General features: G+C 37.2%; 1 protein-coding gene across 8 annotated transcripts in view; it reads right to left on the reverse strand.

Annotated features, from left to right (window-relative positions):
* BLNK (B cell linker) overlaps nt 1-23,039 on the reverse strand; it is a 964,832-nt gene that overhangs the window by 93,282 nt on the left and 848,511 nt on the right. For all 8 annotated transcript variants that reach the window (XM_044056709.1, XM_044056708.1, XM_044056707.1 and 5 more), the window contains 4 exons: nt 22,964-22,988; nt 19,090-19,132; nt 10,462-10,549; nt 10,314-10,357 (listed from right to left, as the gene is read on the reverse strand). In XM_044056709.1, coding sequence (XP_043912644.1) covers nt 10,314-10,357; nt 10,462-10,549; nt 19,090-19,132; nt 22,964-22,988 — 200 coding nt within the window. The remainder of the gene's footprint in view (nt 1-10,313; nt 10,358-10,461; nt 10,550-19,089; nt 19,133-22,963; nt 22,989-23,039) is intronic.

Below are 23,039 nucleotides of genomic sequence, written 5' to 3' on the forward strand. Positions count from 1 at the left end.
GCTATAGGAAAGTGATGTGATAAGGAGTGGAAAATGATAGGAGGAGACATGAGCGAATCTGGAAGGGTAGTATAGGTAAAAGAGGCAGCGTATAATGTATCGAGCAGGTACTTATTATTTCTGTATTTGTAAGAAAGTATGTGCATACAGAGAAAACTATGATTTACTGGAACATGGAAGAAAATGAATTACATTGTTTTGTACAAATACAAATGATGAAATATGAATGTTGTCTGACTTCTCACACTAAACATGCAACAGCTATTACAAGAGCAATGTAGCCCTTGTCATTCATTGTTTCTAAAATTAGTACTGCTGAAGCATTAAGCTGGGATACAATAAAATGCCACGTGCAGTAAATGCGTTGCTTCCAGAAAAAAACTTCATGTGCCTAATGCTTTTAAATTGCTAGCTAGCTGAATTAGGCAAGTGTGCACAAACAGTGCACATTAATCAACCATGAAAACATGGTGTTCATAAAACAATCTCAGAAATCATAGTCCGTAAATGAATGCTGCTAATTTTTAGGATTATGGGATCATAGTAAGTTATTAGGCTAATGGCCCTAGGGCCCCTTCCAAGCCTAGCCAAGTTCTACCATTATTTCCATGATCAGCACCTATTGCCTCTGTCCAAGAGGGACACAGGTGAACCCCCCCCCAGGGTGAATTTACAGTTATCCATCCAGTCATCCAGATTGTGTTTGAAGAGGCCTAATGAGGTGCTCTGTTTAACATGAAGTGGGAGTCTGTTCCATAGGTGTGGTAACCTCTGGGAGACAAATCTGTCCCTCCAGCAGTTTCTGTTAATGTCACATACCAGGTTAAGGTCTTTAGAGCGAGTAATCCATGCACCATTTGAGTTGTGGATATACAGCACTTCCAATAAAGCAGGGTCAGAGTTTGCCTTGTATGCAAGGCAGAGATCACCCCTGAATAGTATGTATGAAACAGAATAAAGTGACAGTGTTTTCAGACAATGCACATAGGACAGATGCAGAAGACCTTGAATTTTCCTTGTGAGGAACCTTTGTGGTCTCTCCAATTGCTGCAGGTGCTTAGAAAGGTATATACCAAAAGGGGTGTTGTACTCAATCATTGGACTGATGAGGGAAGAGTACAGGGAGGTTATAACTTCTTTTTTTCTGGAGACAATGCCCTAACTTATGAAATGAGCAATATAGAATGCCCTTCTTACCACTGTGGAGACAAGGTGATCAGTGATAAAGTTGCTGTCAACCTGTGTGCCCAGGTCTGTCACCACTGAGTGCATACTTAGGGTGTTGCTATTGATGTGATAGCAGGAACATTGCTCTTACCGAAAGGGATAATGATAATACATTTTTTGCATTGAGTTTAAGACCATGACTTTGGCAACAATCATTTGTTTGTGTAAGATCCTCTTATAGGATGTTGACATCATTTGGAGATTCTATGACCGCTCCCAGTTTGCAGTCATCAACAAACTTTGTCAGCCACAGACCTTTAGTTTTTGCTTGTACTTCGGAGAAATAGATTCCAAACAGTAGAGGTCCCAGGATTTATTGGAACACTGGAGTTGTGTTCAGGTTTTTCCCATGAAATACTTTGCCTTTTAAATATTCTTGTATAATCTCATTTTTGAACACGTCAATGTATTTGTTATCAGTTTTCTGTATTTAAATATTTGTATCATTGGACCTTTTCTTCCCAGGTCTCCACTGAAAACGGGCCACAATCCCAGCTGGACTAACCTGGTTAAGAAATGTCAATAAATAAATAAATAAATACACTGCATAACATTACAGTTCAGGTAAAATCTATGTTTAATTTGATGAAGTTCTGATTCCCAGTTTTAATGGAGCAAGCCCTTCTGTAATGCTTAAAAAATATACAATTCTTGCAAGCAGCTGAGATAATGCAGAAAAGCTCATGCAGCAATGAGTTGTTTAGGTGGGGTGCAAAAAAAAAAAAAAAAAAAAAAAACACAAGAGATGCTAAATGGAGCCCATATTTATTTATTTATTGCTGTTTGCTAACCCGGTGTATGAGTTGGTCTTCTGTCCTTTTTCATCCATGACCTGAGGATGCTATATTACTTCTTGTATCCCATCCAACCAAGATGTAACTGAACTTAACAGTCTGCAAGGTCATTGACTGCAAATAAACAACAGCATATGTAGGTGTCTGGGCACTGACCATTTAAGTGATCATTCGTCAGTAGGTGCCACATCCTGTTCAAAACCATTGATACAAGACCACTAGTTGTTGATTTGTGGTGGGATATTTGGATGAGAAAATGAAGTAATTCTAAGAATGCCTTGAGCTAGAGTTTTGAAATTTCCAGTTATTGTTGACCACCAATGTCCATTTGTTGATAAAAGACTATGAGCACATTGGATCGTACATCAACACATTGGCAGAATTCCTTCCTCTGTCACTATGGCCTGGCAAAATAATAGCATTTAAACGTAGTTGGGCAGTGAAAACCACAATAAATGCAATCATGTGGTAGAGAAATATCAGAAAAGATTAAGTTGTGATGAATGCAAGCTCTGTGATACTGGCATTAGATTAAAAGATTGCAAAATAGTTCCAAATCAGGGAATATGAAGAGAATTGGCAAGAAGAAGACCTTTAATGTGTAAAAAGAATTAGAACGAGGAAGGAGAAAGAAGGTCAGTCATTCATACTAAATTAATTCATTCATGTATTTATTTATTTTTGGTTGACTAGATTACTCCCTTTAGGTATGTGACTTATTTTTGGGAAATACCACAGGCTGTATTTATACAGATGGGGGAATGTTGGCCAGAGGACTGGGGAAATTCTCCTAAACTTTCTGATAAATGCCATTAAGTCTTTAGAATTCACATAAGCTACTACTAACTTAGGTAGACTGGACCTCAGTTTAATATCTTGTACCAAATGATGCACTACAGTGTCAGTATTGGAATGTGAATCCAAATGTCTGATATGTGGATGGAACCTACAGCCTTCAGACTTCCTGGATATCGATAGTGAGTGTTCAACTTTCGGAGTCACTGACACTGCTATACTTGTACCAAGTTATTAGTACTGCTAGGAGAACACTGCATACTCATTGTAAAGTTAACTAATCTCCTGATTAGAAGTGCATTCAGACTTAGGACTGGCAGCTCCATGCAGAGCAACTTACTAACATATAGTGACTAGTGAGTCCAGTCAAGCAGCTCAGCAAATTAAGCTATGCGGCCAGAAAATAATCCAACCAGCCAGTCAGCCTCAGCAGAGTATTCTGATAGGGAAAATAATGCAAGAAATCCATCCCTTTAGTAAATATGATAGAAAATAACATGAGTTTGTTAATTGTCAACATGGCCGGCCTTAGGCATAGGCGAACTAGGCAACCGCCTAGGGCGCCGTACAGGCCGGCCTCATAAGGGGCGCCAAATCCGCAAAACAAACCAAAGTTAAAAAGTAAAACTTTCTTCAATTTTTACATTGCGCCCAGATGCCCGTTAGTACACAGTAGCATTGCACCCTCCCCCCACGACTGACGAAACGTATTAATGACATCCTCCTTGGCTACCGCCAATCGACACGCAGTATATAATTCAGCTCATGCCCGCCTCTCATTCATTTCTTCATGACGAGCTAGAGCAGGGCACATCTATTGGCTGATATTTGCTTCCTGAAATTTTTCTGGACTGGACTGGATGGCGTGGCGTGGTGTGGATCATCGGCGGCCTGGTTCGCTTCACCAAGCGGGCTCTCAACTGCTGTGGATTTAATTTATTTTGGCATTTTATTTTCTTCACCACTTGCAGCAAGTGTTTGCTTTACCTTAAGGTAAGTTGATGCTACTGTTTTTGCTGCGCCTTTCACACTCAACTTTTCTCAGCACTGAACTCTCAACTATACCGAATTCCTCGGTATTTACTAGTTTTGAGGTCCACATAATGGGGTGCCACAAATTCCCGCATGGCCCCTGTAATTACCGTTTTTTTTTTCAATTTTTTTTAAAGTGGTCGTCAGCTTCTTTGAGCGAGAGTGCTAGCCTGTCAGAATAGGGCTTAGACTGTGTATATTAATGTACTTTATACGTACATGCTCAGAACACCCACATATATTCACATTTTCTATCACATTTTCAGGTTAAAAGTACTAATGCTTTTAAGTCCTCTTTTATTATTGAAGGATTTGTCCCATTCAGTTGTGAGCTATAAGGGCTTGTCACCATCACACATTCAGTGCTAATGTTTTCAAGCAATATCTATGCACAACACACTGAATCTTGTATTAATCCATCAAGTGAACTTCTTAAAGCATAATATAATGTATTTTAACAGTCCTGTGAGTTTCCTTACTACTGTTCAGTATTTTACCTGTTAGATCGTTCTTTCGGTGCGTAACTATAACCTGTTAGTTTAGTCTTTCAACAGTCACCTCACCCACAAATATTTTCATAAAGGGCGATCACGAACAGTTCTAATCAGCAGTTTTTTATTTATTTATTTTTGCGGTAACACTTGCATATGGTTTTCTGTTAAAACGATCAGTTTCCTTCATAATGAGTGCAGGTGCGGGCGTGTGGCTATTTTAAAAAATAGTGTTTCCTTGGTGGTTACCTCTAGACATACATTTCAGTCTCTCAGAGGAAGGAATCTGGACAGAGTCAAAATAATTTGGAGGGAGAATGGGGCATTTCAAATAATGTTTTTAACAGCTCAGAAAGTCGTTAGAGTAACGTGATTTCTATTTGCATTTTCTGTACCACATGAAGTCAAACTGAAATGCGTGTTATTTAGTTACTTCAATCCTCAAGAACTGTCAGAAAATAGAATTTTTATGAGGTACAGACCACAATATGATGCAATAAAAAGCTGGATATTCTGCAATAATCTGGACAGTTTAGAGGTATGTCTGTAGCATGTTGTTTAGCTGTAATACTGTTTGTACCCTTGCTTTTAAGGCATTGTCTGTGTAATAAGTATAAGAAAAAAAAAATAGCTACATCTGGATCATTCTGCTAGAATTTCCTTTATAGCAATAATTTAGATAATTCGGTTTGAGAATTGCTTATCTTGGCTTTTTTTTCCTGGGATTTTTCTGGCATTTTAATTACTGACATCTGCTGCAATTGCATTTAATTTTCTTTGGATAAATGACTCAATTTTTTATTTTGGTAGCAAGCAACAGCATAAGTTGGTTTGGTATGCAACTGATCCATCTAGGTTTTTAAAGTGTTAAGCCTTTATGTGTATTAGGTACTTATGCAAACCGTTGAGAGAATTGTGTGATAGTGACTTTCTGGTCGCCGTCAACTCGCTCGGCTTCATTATTCATCACCTTCTGTTAACATGCATTGTGGGCTGTTAGGAGTTTATAAGATTCAATGGGCAAGAAATATGGGACTTTAAAATATGCTGATATGTGCTTTGCATGTACCTGTGTAAGCAGTGAAGCTACACTGTCTGCTTTGTTACTGTTACTCAGTAGGTGGAGGGGTTTGCCTGAAGGCATCATGCATAGGGCAGTATATTCACATCTTTATCACCACCTGGTCATGGTGGGTGTGTCCATAATTGCTATACTAAGTGAAAGCTAAGACCAGGGTAGCCTGTGTCCCACTCCCAGTGAAATATGTAGGCTGACAATTTCAGGATCAGCACTTGTTGCCTGTGGCTGTAATTGATCTGTGTAGATCCCATATAGAATCTGGGTCCTAACTAGCTAATGATGCTTATTGTTTTGGACCCTGATCAGGGCACTCAAGTTTTCTGATGAGATGCTGCTGATGGTTTCTAATTCTACCACATGCTTTGATTACATTATTTCATTCTTGACTTATTTGTATTCTGTGCATCAGTCACTACTTTCTTGTTTAAGGATTTCCTGAACCCCTCCCAACTAATATAATCAAAACCAGAAGAGAGATTTCACACCGTTGAATGTTCTGTATTGATCACTGCTGCAGCAGCCCAAGCTATGTGGGTTATATTCTGCAGTAATGGCCAATCACCTTCCAAAGCTTCAGGGCACTTTGCACACACCCAAACCATTAATTGGCTTGTGCTGTTCCTTTTCTGGGCAGATTTATCTTTGGAGGAAAAACCTTCCTATTTAAAAACTGTTTTTAACACTTTCTTGTTCTGGAAAGTTATTGAAACTTAGGAGTATTTTAATGAACTATCACAAGAGGTTGTCAGCTTTGGAAAATAATGTGTTTTACTGCATGCAGTTTTTCTGATAGTTAGTCAGCTGCTTCTAAAAAGTATGGAAAAAAGTGTACGTTTCTACAACATTGATTTTCATAATTCTGCATTGTTAGGCTCATATGTTGAGAAAGCATGAGGAGTGTTTTCTGCAGTTTCTTCTTAGGAAAAAAAATTGATTTAAAATCATTTGGTTTCTTCTGTTGTACAAGTCAGTAGTCATTGCTTACAGTGGAGTTGGAGTTAGGACTGGCTGGGCCATATGTAGGTTGACTGTTCTTCAGTTTGCGTTTGAAAGTTGGTATCCCACAATTCCATGGCAGTGGATAGGGTTGCATAATTATGCATGCAACTTTTATGCTAATCGGCATACAGATTTGTACCTATTTCTTGCGGCTTTGTCCAGATTTTTGATGTTTCCAGGTTGAGAGGTATGCAGCAGCTAAGATGGTATTCCAAAAACTGTAAATAAATTGCAATCCACAACATTTCGCTTTAATGAAAAATATTCTTTTATAGCATTTTATTTACAGTTTTTTGGAATGCCATCTTATTGTAACCACCGAGGAGAAGAATATTTTTCATGAAGGGGAAATGTGTACCTGACCCTTTCAAAGTGGAACTGGGTAGAAAATAGAAAGTTTAAAACCTAAAATTAGGAATGCTCCCTATAATTAGGTGAATTGGAGACAGACACATATCTGTTTTTGCCTGTGTCTGTGGGGGGGGGGGGTGCTACTGGCTGCTGGTATCAGCATTTGATTTAAATTTGATTTAATTTCACAGTAAAAAAGTAAAGAGAATAAAGAAGGTAAGCATCTGAAAGAGGTGGAAATGAACAGCTAATCTTTGAGAAGACCCTCTAAAGCTGCTTGCAAGCAAAAAAAAAAACGGGGAAAGGCTCTTTTTATGTAATTAGTCACTGCAAAGAGGATTAAGAAAGCTATGACTGAAAGCTCTGCTGCTGTTTAATTACTGTGAAACTTTCAAGGGTCTAGCATGCTAAGAAATCAGCTTAAAATGATCATTTCTATACCTTATTTATTTACTGGCATTTGTTTACTGGGAAAGTCCACTGGGTCAAGAAGAAATTTTTAGTGGAAGGCCGAGGAGAACACCCACTGTGCAAAAACGCAAGAAAATGCATTATGAAACACAAGTAGAACAAAGAAATACAAGTCAAGGCACACTTAGAAGTATAAGCTAGTGCATTAACATGACAAATACAGAAAAAAATGCATGTAATTAAAATGCCAGAAAAATCCCACATTTCCCCTAACAAGGCTTGTGTATTCACAGTACGACTGTTTTTTTCATGCATTTAAACCTTGAAAGATCTGGAGTGAGGTTTGTGGGAGTGGCCAATATGTGGGTGTGGCTCAAATAGGGTGTGGTTTGAGTATGGTGTGGGTGGGGCTTATGGGGCGCCACAGCAGTACTTCACCTAGGGCGCCGTTTCAGCTAAGGCCGGCCCTGATTGTCAAAGCCCGTTTCTTATTAAAATCCATCACACCCGTAGATCACAAATTATCCAGATGTAGTGGGGAAAGCTAAACATATGACATTAGACAACATGAGAAAACGTCAACAGTATGTGAAGTCTCACAGTGAATGTATAGTAACTATTGTCTATATTCTGTAGCTGTTATCACATAAAGCTCACTAAAATCAGTGCCATTAAAGCATGCCACTGGAAATCGGTATAACAGTCAATGTGGCAGAATGCACAACTGAAAATCTCCTCTTTGCATGAGGTGCAGTGACCTCAGAGTTAGCTATGTATGTGTGTGTGTGTGTGCATGTGTGTGCATGTGTGTGCGTGCGTGTGTGCGTGTGTGTGTGTGTGTGTGCGTGTGTGTGTGTGTGTGTGTGTGTGTATATATATATATATATATATATATATATATATATATATATATATATATATATATATATATAGATAGATAGATATGTATATGTGTGTGTGTGTCCAGGGGTAGAAGATACAATCTTCCAAACAGGTGTGGGGTGGCTAAAACAATTGTTATCAAATTTGTCTCAATGTTCTAATGCCATTTTGGACAACTAACTTAATTTAAGATAGTATTTAAATAAATGTGTTTTACAGAACTGATGGGGTTTCTAAGCTGGTGAGTGTGCCTAAATAAGAAATACATTCTTATTGGCATCTTATGTATTTTGTTTTTTTCAGTATGAAGCCCTTGCATATTAATTTTGCTCTTCCTAAACATGCATTGCAGTGGTAGCTGTGAATCTGATATACACACAAACCATTGCAGGACTGCTTAATAACTCTTAACAGATTAACTGTAGGATATTGCAGAGAAAAGATGCTGTATTTTAATTATATGTTTATTAATAATTCTCTTTCATTTTCATTGCTTTCTGTTCCAAGTATCTCACTTATAGTGAGATACTAAAGATTACTAAATAAAATGAAGAAAACACACTATCAGACAATTCTGAGACATCAAGGGGGAGGATGTTCTCTGTCTTCGTGTGGGATTAATTTAAAAGCTCTTGAATCGGTTATAATGCTTTGTAAACATTGCTATTCTGGCCCTGAAAACAGTCCTTTGGATTCTTTAAATTCTCTGTATTGAACTGCAGAGGAGTATGCCTTGTGGTTCTGTTATGATATGAACTGTAATGTGGAAAGCCAGAGTATCGTACCATACCAGTGGAGTGCTGTGGCATAGCAGTGTACTTACTGTGCCACACTTGTTCCACAGTGTCACGGCTCCAGATTGCTAGGTTACAGAAGGTACAACCTGATGGTCTGAGTACAAGTCACAAAATGAGTAGCTGAAATAGCTCATTTGCAGTCTGTCATACACAAGCAATTGAGCTAGTCTGTCATAGTGGCGTGGGGGTGGCACAAAAATAACCCAGTGGTAGAGCAGTCCACTCAGAGTATTACTATTAAACAAGTTAAGACACTATACCACTTAAAGAAGAAGAGCCACATTGTTTATTAATTATCATTTATTCATTTGTTACACAAGTACTGAGCTGGTCTATCTCAGACCCTTTCAGCTACAGCCCAAACCACAAAGACATGAGAAAAATGTAATAAATATGGATAGTTTTAAGTAGCTAATTAGCCATCATGTTTCTGAGGAAACTTGAGTACCTGGAAAAACCCGTGGAGGCATGGGGAAAATAATGCAAACACCATATAACCAGAGGCCAGAGGTCAACACTGAACTTTAGAGTCTGAAGCATTAAGACGTAGAGTTTAAACACTGAGCCACTATATTACATTGTTGCAGTTGCCACAGTGATGAACTATACATTATAACACTCCATAATATAGCTGACCCAGCACAATTCAGCCCTCAGGACTATTGATCTGTGGTAAAAGGTTTACTGGACTGTGGAATACAATTATCCTTCCACTGCTCTGTACGTATTTGTATGGCACAATAAGGTGCAAGCCCCTTAAGCCATCTTGGACTATGCATAATTCTTTTGCTATCATTGTTTGGTATTCATTTGAGTTATAGATAATCATGGAACTGGAGATGTGCATAGCACAGTGTCACAGCTTTCATCTGACTGCCTATTTCAAATATGTTTGTGTACTGTTGATCATACATAATTATCTGTTTTTTGATACTGGTGAGGGACAGCACAGCATTCTTCTCAACTGTCCAGATTTTCACAGAATGTGCAGATTTGTGCCTTATATTTTTGGTCTGTTCCTCATAAAATTTGTAGTTTTCTGGCAAATCACTGAGGATTGAAGCCACTAAATAATGACATAATTTGAGTTTCAGACTTGTAAAATGTATGCTGTCACAAATTGTGCTACTCTGACAACTTTCTAAGTTTATTGGAGCAATATTTAAAATCTGTTCCTGTTTTGGGGCCTTTGTCCCCACATTATTATAATCTTTGTCCAGATTTCTTGTCCTTAGAGGCCGAGGGGTATGCAGCACAGAGATTAGGTTTTGCATATAAAGAAGTATGCATGGATGGAACAATTAATGTAGACAAAACAGTGTTAAGCCTTGTGGGAAACTGGAAGGCAAAAAAGTAATTACTCTATAAAAATGCTTTTTGAGTGATTTACAGTGTTGCTATAGTCGGTAATCTGACAGTTGATACATTTGGGTAGTGAATTAATTTTACTTACTGATTGGTGACTGAGTGACAGGTAATGTATTGATACTTGGAGGCCTACAATAAATAAATAGTTGCAGATTATTATTTTAAACTGAATTGTGGAGTCAATTCCATCTATTTCTTCCTCTTATTACTATAATAAAAAGTGACAAACTTACTTTGGGGCTGTATTTGGCACTGGAGGAGGAGGTGGTGCTTCCTGTCCCACACCTGATCCTCTTCGTCGCTCTGTAATAGCAGACAATTCTGAAATAAAAGAAAAAAGCTAAGCAAACAGAAACAGGAGCATTCATTCAAACAGCTCAGCAGACGAAGCTGTATCTCTATGCTGTGTAGACAGAAAAATACTGAGAAAGGGTGCTATTGCATATATATGCATCCTGTAGTTTCTACAGTTTTGCTTATACACTACTGTGCTCTTCATAGCAAATGCATCAGCTGGAAAATCTCAGTATACCTTTCCAGTAACAGCCATGTGTCAGAAAGAATTTTTAAGTGTAGGTGCTGATAAATGATGATGGCCTCAGTGATCTGCTGGTAATGAGCACTTTTCCCTGTATGCATGATGATCAAGGGATGACATACGTTTACAAAGAAATAGGAGAGGGCATGCTGTTTGGAAGGAGTCATTATAGTAATTTGGCAAGCATTAAGTAGACTTCCTAGAGTAAAACAGATACGATGATGTTAGCTTTCATGCCTGTAATGCTTATAAAGCAACACCTCTGTTATGGGGGATGGTTTTGAGGTGCTGAGTGTAATTTCTGAAACTAGACTATCATTCTGCAACAGGAAAATTAAGACAGCTAGTCATTTTGAAAAAGAATGCCCAGCGGCTTTTGTTGAGTTACTGGCTTAATACTTAATTAAAAATTATGATTCATAAAGGGTGCACAACCTGATGTCCACCTGAATGCATATAATAATGTGTACAATGTGCACTTATTGTTTGTTGGTAGCCAAAACAATCCCTGAGCTTCAGAACATCACCCAAGTCTCCTTCACTTCCATTTAAGCTTGGCTCAAACAGTCCACACTCTCACATGCTGCCTTCATCTTCACAAACCTGCATTCAACTCAACAATACCGCAATAAAATAGCTAACGTAAACAACAGAACCCACAAATGTACCACTATAAAACAACTAAATTGGTTTAAATACCTAAATTACCTCAACTACTCAAAACAGCACATAAAACTATACATATCCCAGTCCAGACAGCTGCCCATCCCTCAAGAATTTTCTTTAGCAGTGTGCTCCCACTTGAAAACTTTGCTCCTGCATTAAATTCCTGACATATATTGCTCTCTCCCATAACTCTTACAGTGACTCAGTTTATACTAGCCTTTAAAATCTGGAATGCCCTACCTATCTCCATGCAACAGAGCAACAAACCAACCTCTTCAAGTCCTCACTAAAATTATATTTTAATAATACCGAGATCTTTCACTGTATCACTTCCCTTGGTAAACCTCCTCTATTTCTGTTTACATTGCTTTTTAGATATAGCTATTGTGCTCTTAGCTAATAACATCTATGCTTCCTTCACTGCACCATACATTTAATGTAATCTTCCTCGATCTCAGTCCAACGCATCTTCTTTACAAATCTCAACTCAGATAGATAGATAAGTAAAGAAATAAGATAGATAAATAAATACAAAATACTGTACTTCTTTCCTGAAGGTTATATACTTTTTCATTATATGGTATGCTCTTTTGAATGCTTTCAGAATCTGAAATGCTCTATTAGTATACATCATATGCTGATTTATGTCTCCTAAAAGTGCTGTTCTACTATTGCACAATATGTCAGCATGTTTTTACCTTATGAATAAGCCTTATACAATGTTCTATTTTCTCTATGTGTTTTGCATCTATATGTGTTCTATTGTACTATACTGTACTTTCATATGTGTATTGGTTTTAATGCGTACTGTATACTTGTTGCTGCTTTTTTTGAAGCTTTATACCATGGGCCTCTGTTGAAAAGTTCTTTCCAACTCAGTCGGACTTTCCTGGTAAACAAATGCAAATAAATAAAATAACATTAATTATGAAGCACGAGGAGGCACTTTTGGTTGCTTTCTCACCACCTGGAATAGACTGATATAGGTAGGAGTGTGGTTGGGATGAGCATATCAGTGCATGTGTGGATAGTTTTCTAATGTCATAGGTATGTTGAGTCTATTGCATTAACTGTTGCTGCACATGTTAGTAAAGTATGAAAACCACTTGAGCATTGTGCACTTTATTCAGGTTTCTATACTGATGAACTGTTGACCCTGGCTGGAAGTATTGTGTAAGAAGGTTTCCTAATGAAACTGTGACAAACCAGTAAAACAGACACTGCAACTTATAAAAAATGAATAGAAATAAAAACTTAACAAGAATTGGTCACCAAAATCCCAGTCCAGATAATTACAATAGATAAATGTCATGAAAATATGAGAGTTTTAAGTAGAGTAATACACATTGCATTGATCTTTAACTGATCTAGCTGTGTGCTGCAATAGCAACAGTAAAAACAATCCTTGCAATAAACTTTGCAATTTTAGTAGAGGGTTATTTAAATGAAAAAAAAGAAGGAAATCCAGTCAATACTGCACAGCAGGGTCAGTGCTGGAAAGTTCATTTTGGTCTCGTTTTAGTCGACCAATTTAATTTTACAGTACTTACAGGTATTAGTGTTTTCTTTCCAGCACATTTTATCACACAAGTGTGGTAAATCTAATAATTTCTCTTTTATAGGACAACATCTCCTATCATTTTCCTGGCTTCTGGTTACAGACTGCCTTCATCCTTCATGTATAGCTCCCTAGACACTCTTTTTCAGAACTTTCTCTTTAGACCCAGACACCAGGACACTGCCTACCTCAGGATGTAGTTACCATGATATAGCCCTAGAGGGAGCTACTCCTTTTTAATTGGCCTATAGAGCTGTCTCTGTCTGATGTGTCTGCCTGCTTCAGATTTAACACTGTATTTCATTTTTTCTTGTTCACTTGCCTTCATCCACCCGAGGCACACCCTCTGGTAAAGGCACAGCCATCTTGCACACAAATAGCAGATACTGTACTATAAGTATAATATAATAAACAGTGCGCTTCCCAGGCTCATCACTTACTCTGTCACACTGAGCATATAATTTTAAAATCCTAAAAACAGCTTTGAGTTTCAAAGGTCATTTACCTTATAGGTAACAAAGGAACAGAATAATTAATCGAATTACCAACATGTATTCTTTATTTACCAGCTCATTAAGCCTAAAACTGAGCATTTTCTAACTACCGCTGTGAATTTATATAAGACACATGTAGGTTTGGGAAATAATCATACTACACAATGTTCATTCATACTATTAACATATTCTTTAATTTTTACATAAAATGACAGATTGTGTAGCAGTCATGTACATATGTCCAGACAACTTAAGAATGTAACTACTATAGTAACACATAATAAAAAAATCACAAAAATGATTACTATTATCACTGGCATGACATATGTCAGAATGAATGGCAAAAATAAGGTAGTTACATCTATTACATCAAATAAAGAATGCTTGGGTCTAGTTGTTAACCTTTATCTGCTGTCATATTCTAAGTTTTGCCACAACTGGTTATGGCAATAAGTTCACCCAAGGTTTGATTCCTTGTAAGAGACAAAGGGAATTTAAATCATTGTAATGAAGAAAGCCTCTGCACTGAAATATTCCAGTTGGACCTAAGGATGTAGTTAATAGTTATGTATTTGCTAGCAATACCATTTACAAGCAGCACACAAGATAACATATCCAGTATAGCCAATCCTACTGGCATCCTTCTCCACATCAGTCTTTTGCAAAGTATTATAAATTCATTTATATTGAAAAAAACAAACAAAAAAACAAAACAAAAAAAAGACAACAACAAAAAAAAAAACCTAACTGCCATTTTTTTTTTTTTTTTTTTTAGAATTTCACAGTGAAGGATAAGACATCAAGTATTAAGCCAAGGTATCTTTACTGTGCATTATGATTATGAAGAATAATATTTCCCAAAGGGTCTGGTTACCATATATAACTTGTTATCCAGTCATAAAACTGAATTAAATTAGTCTTAAATAATCTGTTATTTGTAAAACAATGCTGTCATATGCTGTCATCAACCTGGAAAATCATTTTAAATTAAATTTGTACTGGTGGTGCTGCGGTAGCGTTGTCGCCTCACAGTAAGACGTTGTCCTGTTCGATTCTCAGCTAAAGTGTCTTCTGTGTGGAGACATGCGTGAATGGGCGTACCTTCTTTGAAGGTTGTGCATCAGGCCTGGCAAGTCGGTATGTAAAAATCTACTGCCAATCATTAGCGAACCGGAGTTCCGCTGTGGCGACCTGTAACCGGGAAAAGCCGAAAGATACAACAACAACTAATCTTTTCTTAAAATCTTCTTTATAACCTTCCACAAAGCTGAAGTCAAATGAATGGGTCTGTACTTAGCTGGATCATTTCTTGAATTAATACTCCTTTTTTAGTTTTCAAGGGCCTTTTTTTCCATAGACATATTAAATAATAAAGGCAGGTTTCTTGAACTTTTCAGTGACTAAAATGTTATCCCACCTCTGGCAGCCAGCATTGTAAAAGTATATTTTCTTTATTTAGGCTTCACCACCAACTGATCCAGGAGTCCAGTTTTCATGGTCATGTTAGTTTTGTCCTCCATAAATTTCATTTCCAGGGAGTGAATGAGTTCTTCTGTTAAACAGTTTGTGAATGGATAGCAGAGCACTTATACTGTACTTTTGGTGGGGTTTCATGAGAGCTGCAAGATTTATCAGTTTTGACAGCCATACGTTTTTAACATGATCTTTACTATTTATAATCCCTAGTGTTACTTAATTCTCCATTTTTTTATTATCCACCTTTACATGCAGGTGATCTCCATTTATCCTCTGTCAGACTAACACAGAAGTTCATTAGGTATAATCATTATTCTTGTATCTTCATATTTATTTCTCAATAACAATATATCTTGCTCTGCCATTTTTCTTCACTTAGTATAGTTCCACTGAATGACCTCCTAAACCTCTTGCATCAGAGGCACATGGGATATATGCAAATGATCCTTATGAACATCAGGTGTTTCAGCTAATTGGCAATTCTGAATGCCCATGACTTGTTTCATTGTATTAATGGACAATTTCAGGCCAATAAAGCCAAACCCCACTAGCTGTGGATATGCATATTTCGGCCTTGTTATGACCTCATCAGCACAGCACAAGCAGAGTGTTTGACTAAGCAATAGAAACACAGGGCTGTTATACCCAGCTGATGTCCATTATCAATAGGTTCACTGCAAAAATATCCCAAACAACAAACTAAAACAATGAGTGAGAAGGTCATTGAAAAAAACAATCAGTAAAAACAAAATGAAAACTCCAGCAAAGCTAGAACTTCCACTGAGTGACCTCCCAAACCTCTTGCATAATTTGCATATATCCCATGTGCTTCTGATGCAAGAGGTTTGGGAGGTCACTCAGTGGAAGTTCTAGCTTTGCTGGAGTTTTCACTTTGCTGTTTAGTATTATAAAATTAAAATTACTAAGTAAAATAAAAAATAAAAGTGTGAATGTGCATGTGAGTGTGTGCTTGAATGCATGAAATAAATGTCTGCAATAAGCAGTCCATTAGCAAAGATTGTTTGTAAAGTAAGAGAAACTCTTCATATCTGGCATTATTGGCTGACTTTAATCCACAGTGAGTTACCAGAAAAAATCAGTAGTATGCAGGAAAATCAGAAACAGTCAAAAGGTGGTTGGGACTGAAACTTGCTATGGTTTGCATTCTCCCCCCCACTCATTTGTTCACAAGACAACATTTGTGGGTGTTATCACTCAACCAAGTGGATGTTATGTGCAGAATGTGTGCTTCTAATTATGTATATGTGTGTGTGTGAGCCTTTGTTTTTGAGCACACACACACATATACACACACAGTGAGTATATTTATAGATATATGCATCTGTGGGTCTGTTTGCTCTCTATGCTTATGAATATGTGTGTGTGTGTGTGTGTGTGTGTGTGTGTGTGTGTGTGTGTGTGTGTGTGTGTGTGTGTGTGTGTGTAAACATTAAATACTTACATAACTTATATTTTGCACATAAAATACATCCTCCAACAAATATATCATATACTATATCAAGTTTGAAACGTTAGGCAGAGATACTATTTTACATCAAAAATATAAAAAAAAAATCTATATGTAATAAAAATACAAGTCAATTTAACAGAGAGCTCATTCTCTAAGCACAATAATGCCCTCTAGGATATGAGCTGTTGTGATATTAACAACCTTCCAGGGGTGTAGAGGCCCTCTGCCTGTGGTGCTGGGCGTCAAAGAGTAAAAGGCTGTATTTTAGTATGCTAAGATGGAGTAGAAGGTTGTTTTTCTTTCAAGAAGATGTCTCACTTACATTAAATAATAGCACATCTTTCTGGTGTTCTTTTCTATATGGTAGAGTTTGGCCCTAGCTGTAAAATCTTTCCTGGTACATGTGCTTTCCATTTGCTTCCAAAATATATAGTAGCACTAATGTTGTTAAATTAATAATTTCCCTGTAAAATTAGTAAGAAATGTCCTAAAGGAAAATTATGCAAAAGGGAAAGCTTCCAGGAATGGAACCTTACCGTCCAGTTAAAATTTTCTTAATTTTTCATTGTATCAAAATAAAATTCATAGAGCCTCACTTCAACAAAGTGGATTTAATGCAAAGCTATGTTTTATTTTATGGGGACTAGGTCTTGTATAACACAGTATTAGGTTGCCAAGTTACATATTTATCCTGAGATGATGAGATGCTCAGAGCTGGAATGTCCTTGAGTATGCTGGATTACTCCATGACTTCTTAACAGTTGAACTATCCTTATTATCAGAGATGAAGAACTTTGGAACTAATTATCTATAAGTTAGAAAGCACCAGGGGAAGCAGTGTGCCCTGTATGGGGTGAGTTCAGATATCCATTGCTGTTTACTTTATTCTAAAATTATTCTTTGGTCAGGAAGGCTGTTTTAACTGGACTATTTCCCAAAGTGAGACTCTATGAATGCTATTTAGACACAGTGTCTTATGCCATAGCTTTTCATTAAGAAAAGCTTGAAATTGAATAGTGGTATATCAGAGTGTTAAAAAAAATACATTTGATGAGGGGTGGATCACTTGCAACCAGTAGAACATGTACCAGTGGAATGATTTTTAGTCAGATATGTCTGAGAAAATCAGTTTCACTTCCAGACCCTCCATATTCAGGTGTGTCCCACTCCCTTGTGTAACCTAGTCCAAGATCACTACAAAAGTATTTGGTCAGAAATGTGGCAACCAAGTGCTCAGATGTATACATCCAGCCAAAATGTATTTTCATCAAATGAGGTAATGGTTGAGCTTTGACCTTTCATCAAGGTGCAGTGGTTTCAGACCCAACTATATCAAGTTTGGGGGTACAGAATATGTAGTATCTGCATGAGATGTAAACGGTTTGCTCCCTAAAAAAATATTTCCAAAAAACATATCAATCACAATTTTTCCATGCAGTTCTACTTTTGATGAAACAGTTTTCATTTGAATACTGTGGTTTCCACTACAGATATTGCGTTGTTATATTTGGGGGTGGTCAAGAAATACTCAACTGAGTGACCTTTAGGCTAATATACTTCCCTTTTGCCAGAAGACAGTCTGGAACTCAGGCAGTAAATGCCGTATGACTCCATTCAGTATGAACGTAATACTGTGTATTATTGTCTGCAGATGATGCAAGCTGAGTACATGGTGCAGTACCGCAGGTTATTTACCAGATGAAGTCCCGTATTGGCAGCAATATTTGCTCAGTGGCAAACATAGTTTTTGTTTTAATAATTAAAGTTAATATTGTAAAATTACATTTTTGTTTTAAGATGTGAACTTCCTGTCAGAAAATACTTAATATATTCAGCTTTTCTTTAATTTGTAAATACTTAGTGAATTTTTACACTACCAGGAATGCAATAAGAAATCATTTACTACAAAACTAACAAACCATAGTGAACGTACATAAATATATATATATCAATATTTAGTATCAGACGTACTTTTAACCCATAATATCTGCCTCCACTTAATGGTAATGTTATTTGGCCAGCATTTCACTTGGAGTATAATTTTTTGTTAGCTCAGCAGTAAAGGTTTACATTTGTATGTTACATCACTCCCTCAGGTCATACACAATACCTCTACAACCTCGTGTGGTATTAATTTGCAATTCCATCTGAATTATGCATCATTCTAACTGAGAAATATGTATCATTCATTTTCATCGATTAGTACTAATGTAATTGCCCTTGTGGGCCATTTTAAGCCTAGCCAATTACCCCATGTAAAAATTAAACACTGTACCTTGTGATTGTAAGGTAAATGCCTTAACCATTATACCAATCACATGTCAGGAAGCCATAGTTACTCATTTGTTCACGAATATCTCCTAGAGTCCTTGACAGAGTCCCTGTAAGTAACTTGTGCTTTAATTATTTTATTTTATTTATTTTATCTATTATAAGTATTCTTATTGTTTCTACAACATTCTTACTTGTTGCACTTTGAAGTGGATCACATAGCTTTGCATGCAATAATGGCCAATAAATAATTCACAAAGAACTCAGTAAGAAAATAAATACTGGCAAAGTTTCATACTGATAGTCTATTACTAATCATCCCTCTGAAGTTTGGTGTTATTAGGTAGTGAAATCCACAATTTGGAGTATGCAACATAACTTTCTTACCTTCATTATTAGGGAAAAGTGTAGGTTTTTGAAGTGGCTTTGGCTGTTAGGATAAAACACAAATAAGCATTATTTTTGTTTTGAATAAATCAGTAAAAGATACCACAGTCAGTTTAAAGTTGACCTTACAACAACAAAGGTATAAGTTATCTTAATTGTTACTCATTTTTTAAGTAAACAAAATACCCCATACATGCTAGAATGCGAAAAAGAAACTGTGGGGAGGTTCAGAAAGTTTTGTGCCTAGACATAATGAATAGTTTCAGCTGACAACAACTTAAAATGGGAGAATCTATTCATTAATTTTATGCCATCACTTTATCTGATACAAATTCAGGGTGAACTATATCCTGCCCTAGCAGTAAACAACTATAAGGCAGGGAACATGTCCTGAGAGAGACACACCATTGCATTGCAGGACCAACACAGTAACACCACACAGGCACCTAATACAATTCAGAAGATAACAAAATCATCAACTGGCCTGTCTTTGTGATGTGGGAGGAAACTGGAACACCTAGTAAAAACCTGCATAGAAACTGGTAGGACATGCAGTCTCCACACAAAAGGCACACCAGCCAGTAACTGAAAAAGAGAACCGACCACTATGTGGAGACAATTTTAAATGGAGAACTTCAGTCCGCAGAATTCAGTTTACAGTAAACAGCCTGCAGCTTAGCATAAGCTGTTTGTGCTGACTCTACAATTTGGCCAAGGCATGTATTTCAGAAACCTAATGTTGAATATAGATCCACATGCCTGACTCAATGATTTCCATTAGATAGCAACATTTTGGGAGTACATGTTATATATCTCAGCAGACTTTTGCTTATAGGTTCTCTGTGTGGCTACATTTTGCTAAATGATTTTATTTATTTATAGAATTACTTAATTGGGTCAAATTATTGAAGCAGCAGCTCAGTTATAGAGGAAGGGCTATGATAAGCTTCCTTATGGCTTGTCACTGCCTACAAAAGCTCACTATTATTTATAATTTATTAATTTATTTATATCGATTGCATTTGGACCCATCTTTTTGAGTCACAGCTTAGGACTAGGCCCAGCTGTAGCAGCACAGTGCAGACTAATGCTGAACTGATCAGCAGAGTTTCTGAATGCAGCCCCATTATGCTTAAAACAAATTAAATACCACCACATGGTGATTGTTACAAAAAGTGCAGAAGGAGCACTGTAGTACTCTGTACCCACTAGCTGTCTGTTCATGCGTTGTACACTGACTCTCATTTTAGGATAATGTTAAAATCCTTTTTCAGTTATGCACAAATTTACTGTGGACACAAAGAAACATGCAAAACCATGCCATCTGCTTCAATAACCCAGTGCACATGGGGAAAAAAGTATCCATGGCTTCCGAGGCACCTAAATCAGTAGGCATATGGCAGGCATCATCATCATCGGGCATGTCAGTGGCATTGAAAATGCAGTGCACAGTGGGCAATGCCTTTATTAATGGTGTGTGTGTGTGTGTGTGTGTGTGTGTGTGTGTGTGTGTGTGTGAACCATTGCCTAAAACACATACTGAAGTATAACTATGAGTACAGCAGTGAGCAGGATGTTCTCCATGCAGTAGTTCACTTGTACATGTTGTAGTTACATAAGCATGTAGTGTACAGCAACCATAACTCTCTATGTCCCTGGCTCTAAGCACCAGATCGCTGAAACTGTGGGCATGGTGCTGCATACTTTGTGCCCACAGTGAATTTATGACAGCCATATCTCTCTACAGTTGAATTTCTCTTCAGCCATGTGTCCCCAGCCAAATGTACTCGCAAGGAAATGTCTCACTGCTTAACAGCCTGAACCCAGGAAAAATATTTTTGCAGTGGCCAGGCTCCTCTGTAACTCTACACTCTCTTCCTCTATTACTCTCAGCCTGTGGCCATATCATCTTGGAGTAACAGTGATCTGTTAACACATAAAAACAATGTTCTCCTCTTTCTTTCTGAGAGCCTGTAGTCTTCAACTACTTCACAAAATAAAGGATATGAGCCCACATATATTGTTATAAAGTTTAACAGGCAACAACATTGGGTAAACATGCTTGAGCAATCCATACATACCTGTAAGCAGGTGAACTTATACTGAACTGTTATTGCCTAAAATTGCCTCTAGGTATGAATGCATTTAGCATATACGTGTATGTGTGTTTGTGTGTACCATTGTGTACATATTACAGTGGATTACCATTTCATCTTGGACTGGTTCCTGCCTTAGGGTCTATATTAGAACACTGTAAGTTTAATAGTTCGAATTACTAAAGGTCGACCTTTATTGATCGAACTATTAAAACATCGAATGCTCATAAAAATAAATTCAAAAAAAAAAAAGAAAAACTAAAGAGTGTAGGCGGGAGGGGGGAAAGCCCCCCTGCACCACCCCACTACTTAAATATACCAACTCCGAGACCGCACTACATTGCAGTAAACGGATATCTCCCCTTATGGAGATTTCCATTTACAAGTTCGATATTCTCAGCGTTCGCTGTTATGTCGACAATATCAGATTCGATATTGTTGGCTTTCGTCAATGTAATATAGACCCCCCTGCCTTATACCTATTGCTTGCTTCTGGCTCTCAGTGACTCTGAACTAGATAAAGTAGGTGCTTAGAATGAATGAATTACTATATATTAACATGAGTGTATTATTAACACTCAAACATAATTTACATCAGCACCTGAATTGTTGGCAGAAAGTCAGAGACTGTACTTTCAGTCAAAATTGCACCCTCTACTATTATATATACCAACTCTGTGATAGCAAAACAGTGGGGAAAACAGAAAACTCCCTATATTCCATTGCTTGACAGTCTCACATTAAGGCTGAGCTTGCATGTTCAATGAAGTGTGAATCAACAAAAACACTAACCTGATTCATATTCCCACTAAAGAAACATTTGGCCAGTGAAACTATAACCATTAAGACAGAAACAGAAAGACAGAGACAGATGTAAAACAATGTTTCTACACTTTATAATAGCAGCATTGTTATCTGGAAGCATGTGCCTGGAAGACATGCCTTCATGCCCTGTGCTGGTTGGCTTCTTCTTCTATCAGCATGTCCTGAACTGCAGTAACAACCTTTCACATGATATGCTTTGTAGGTACTGGACATCTAGTGTACCTGTGTACTCAGTATACCTGATTACACACACACACACACACACACACACACACACACACACACACACACACACACACACACACACACAGACACACACACACAGACACACACACACACACACACACACACACACACACACACACACACACACACACACATATTCATTGTACATCTGAAAGTCTATAAATGTATAGTTATGTCTCACATATTTGTATGTATATGTATGATTAAGTGTGATGCTCTGCATTCTGTAAATATGTGTGATAAAGCAACCAAATGATACTGATGGTCAGACAACTGCTGTAACAAAAAAAGCTGACCCATTGTAAATAAATATATTTATGCTTGAGTGGCAAAAATAATGGTTAGTAACTTTTTTAATTAATAGTGGCATTTGTTCCATAGCTTACTTGACAGTTTTTAATCAGGCTTGGTGAGAAACATAATCTGAGATAACAGTTAAGAGAAACAGCCAATGAAACTACAGGGCATTCATCTCACATGTAAAATGCCCAGCACACAGCAATCGAAGCATGTAAGTATGAATTGTTACTAACCAGAATATAAACTATTTACATAGTTGCTTTATATTACAGTTTGCAGAGCCTTGTGAACACAAATCATTTGAAAGCATTATCATATCTTTACTTCAAAATAGTTAAATGCTATTTTTTGACATCAGGAAAAAGAAACATTCAGCATAACTTTTAATGAACATATACTATACTTACTGGTTTTGGAAAATGCATATTCATTCTAACAGATTAAGGAAATACAAATTGTTAGTCATTCATACTTGGTAAATGC

The sequence above is a fragment of the Protopterus annectens genome, chromosome 14.part0 (assembly GCF_019279795.1).
Source record: "Protopterus annectens isolate FY-2018-M chromosome 14.part0, PAN1.0, whole genome shotgun sequence".
Lineage (NCBI taxonomy): Eukaryota > Metazoa > Chordata > Ceratodontiformes > Protopteridae > Protopterus > Protopterus annectens.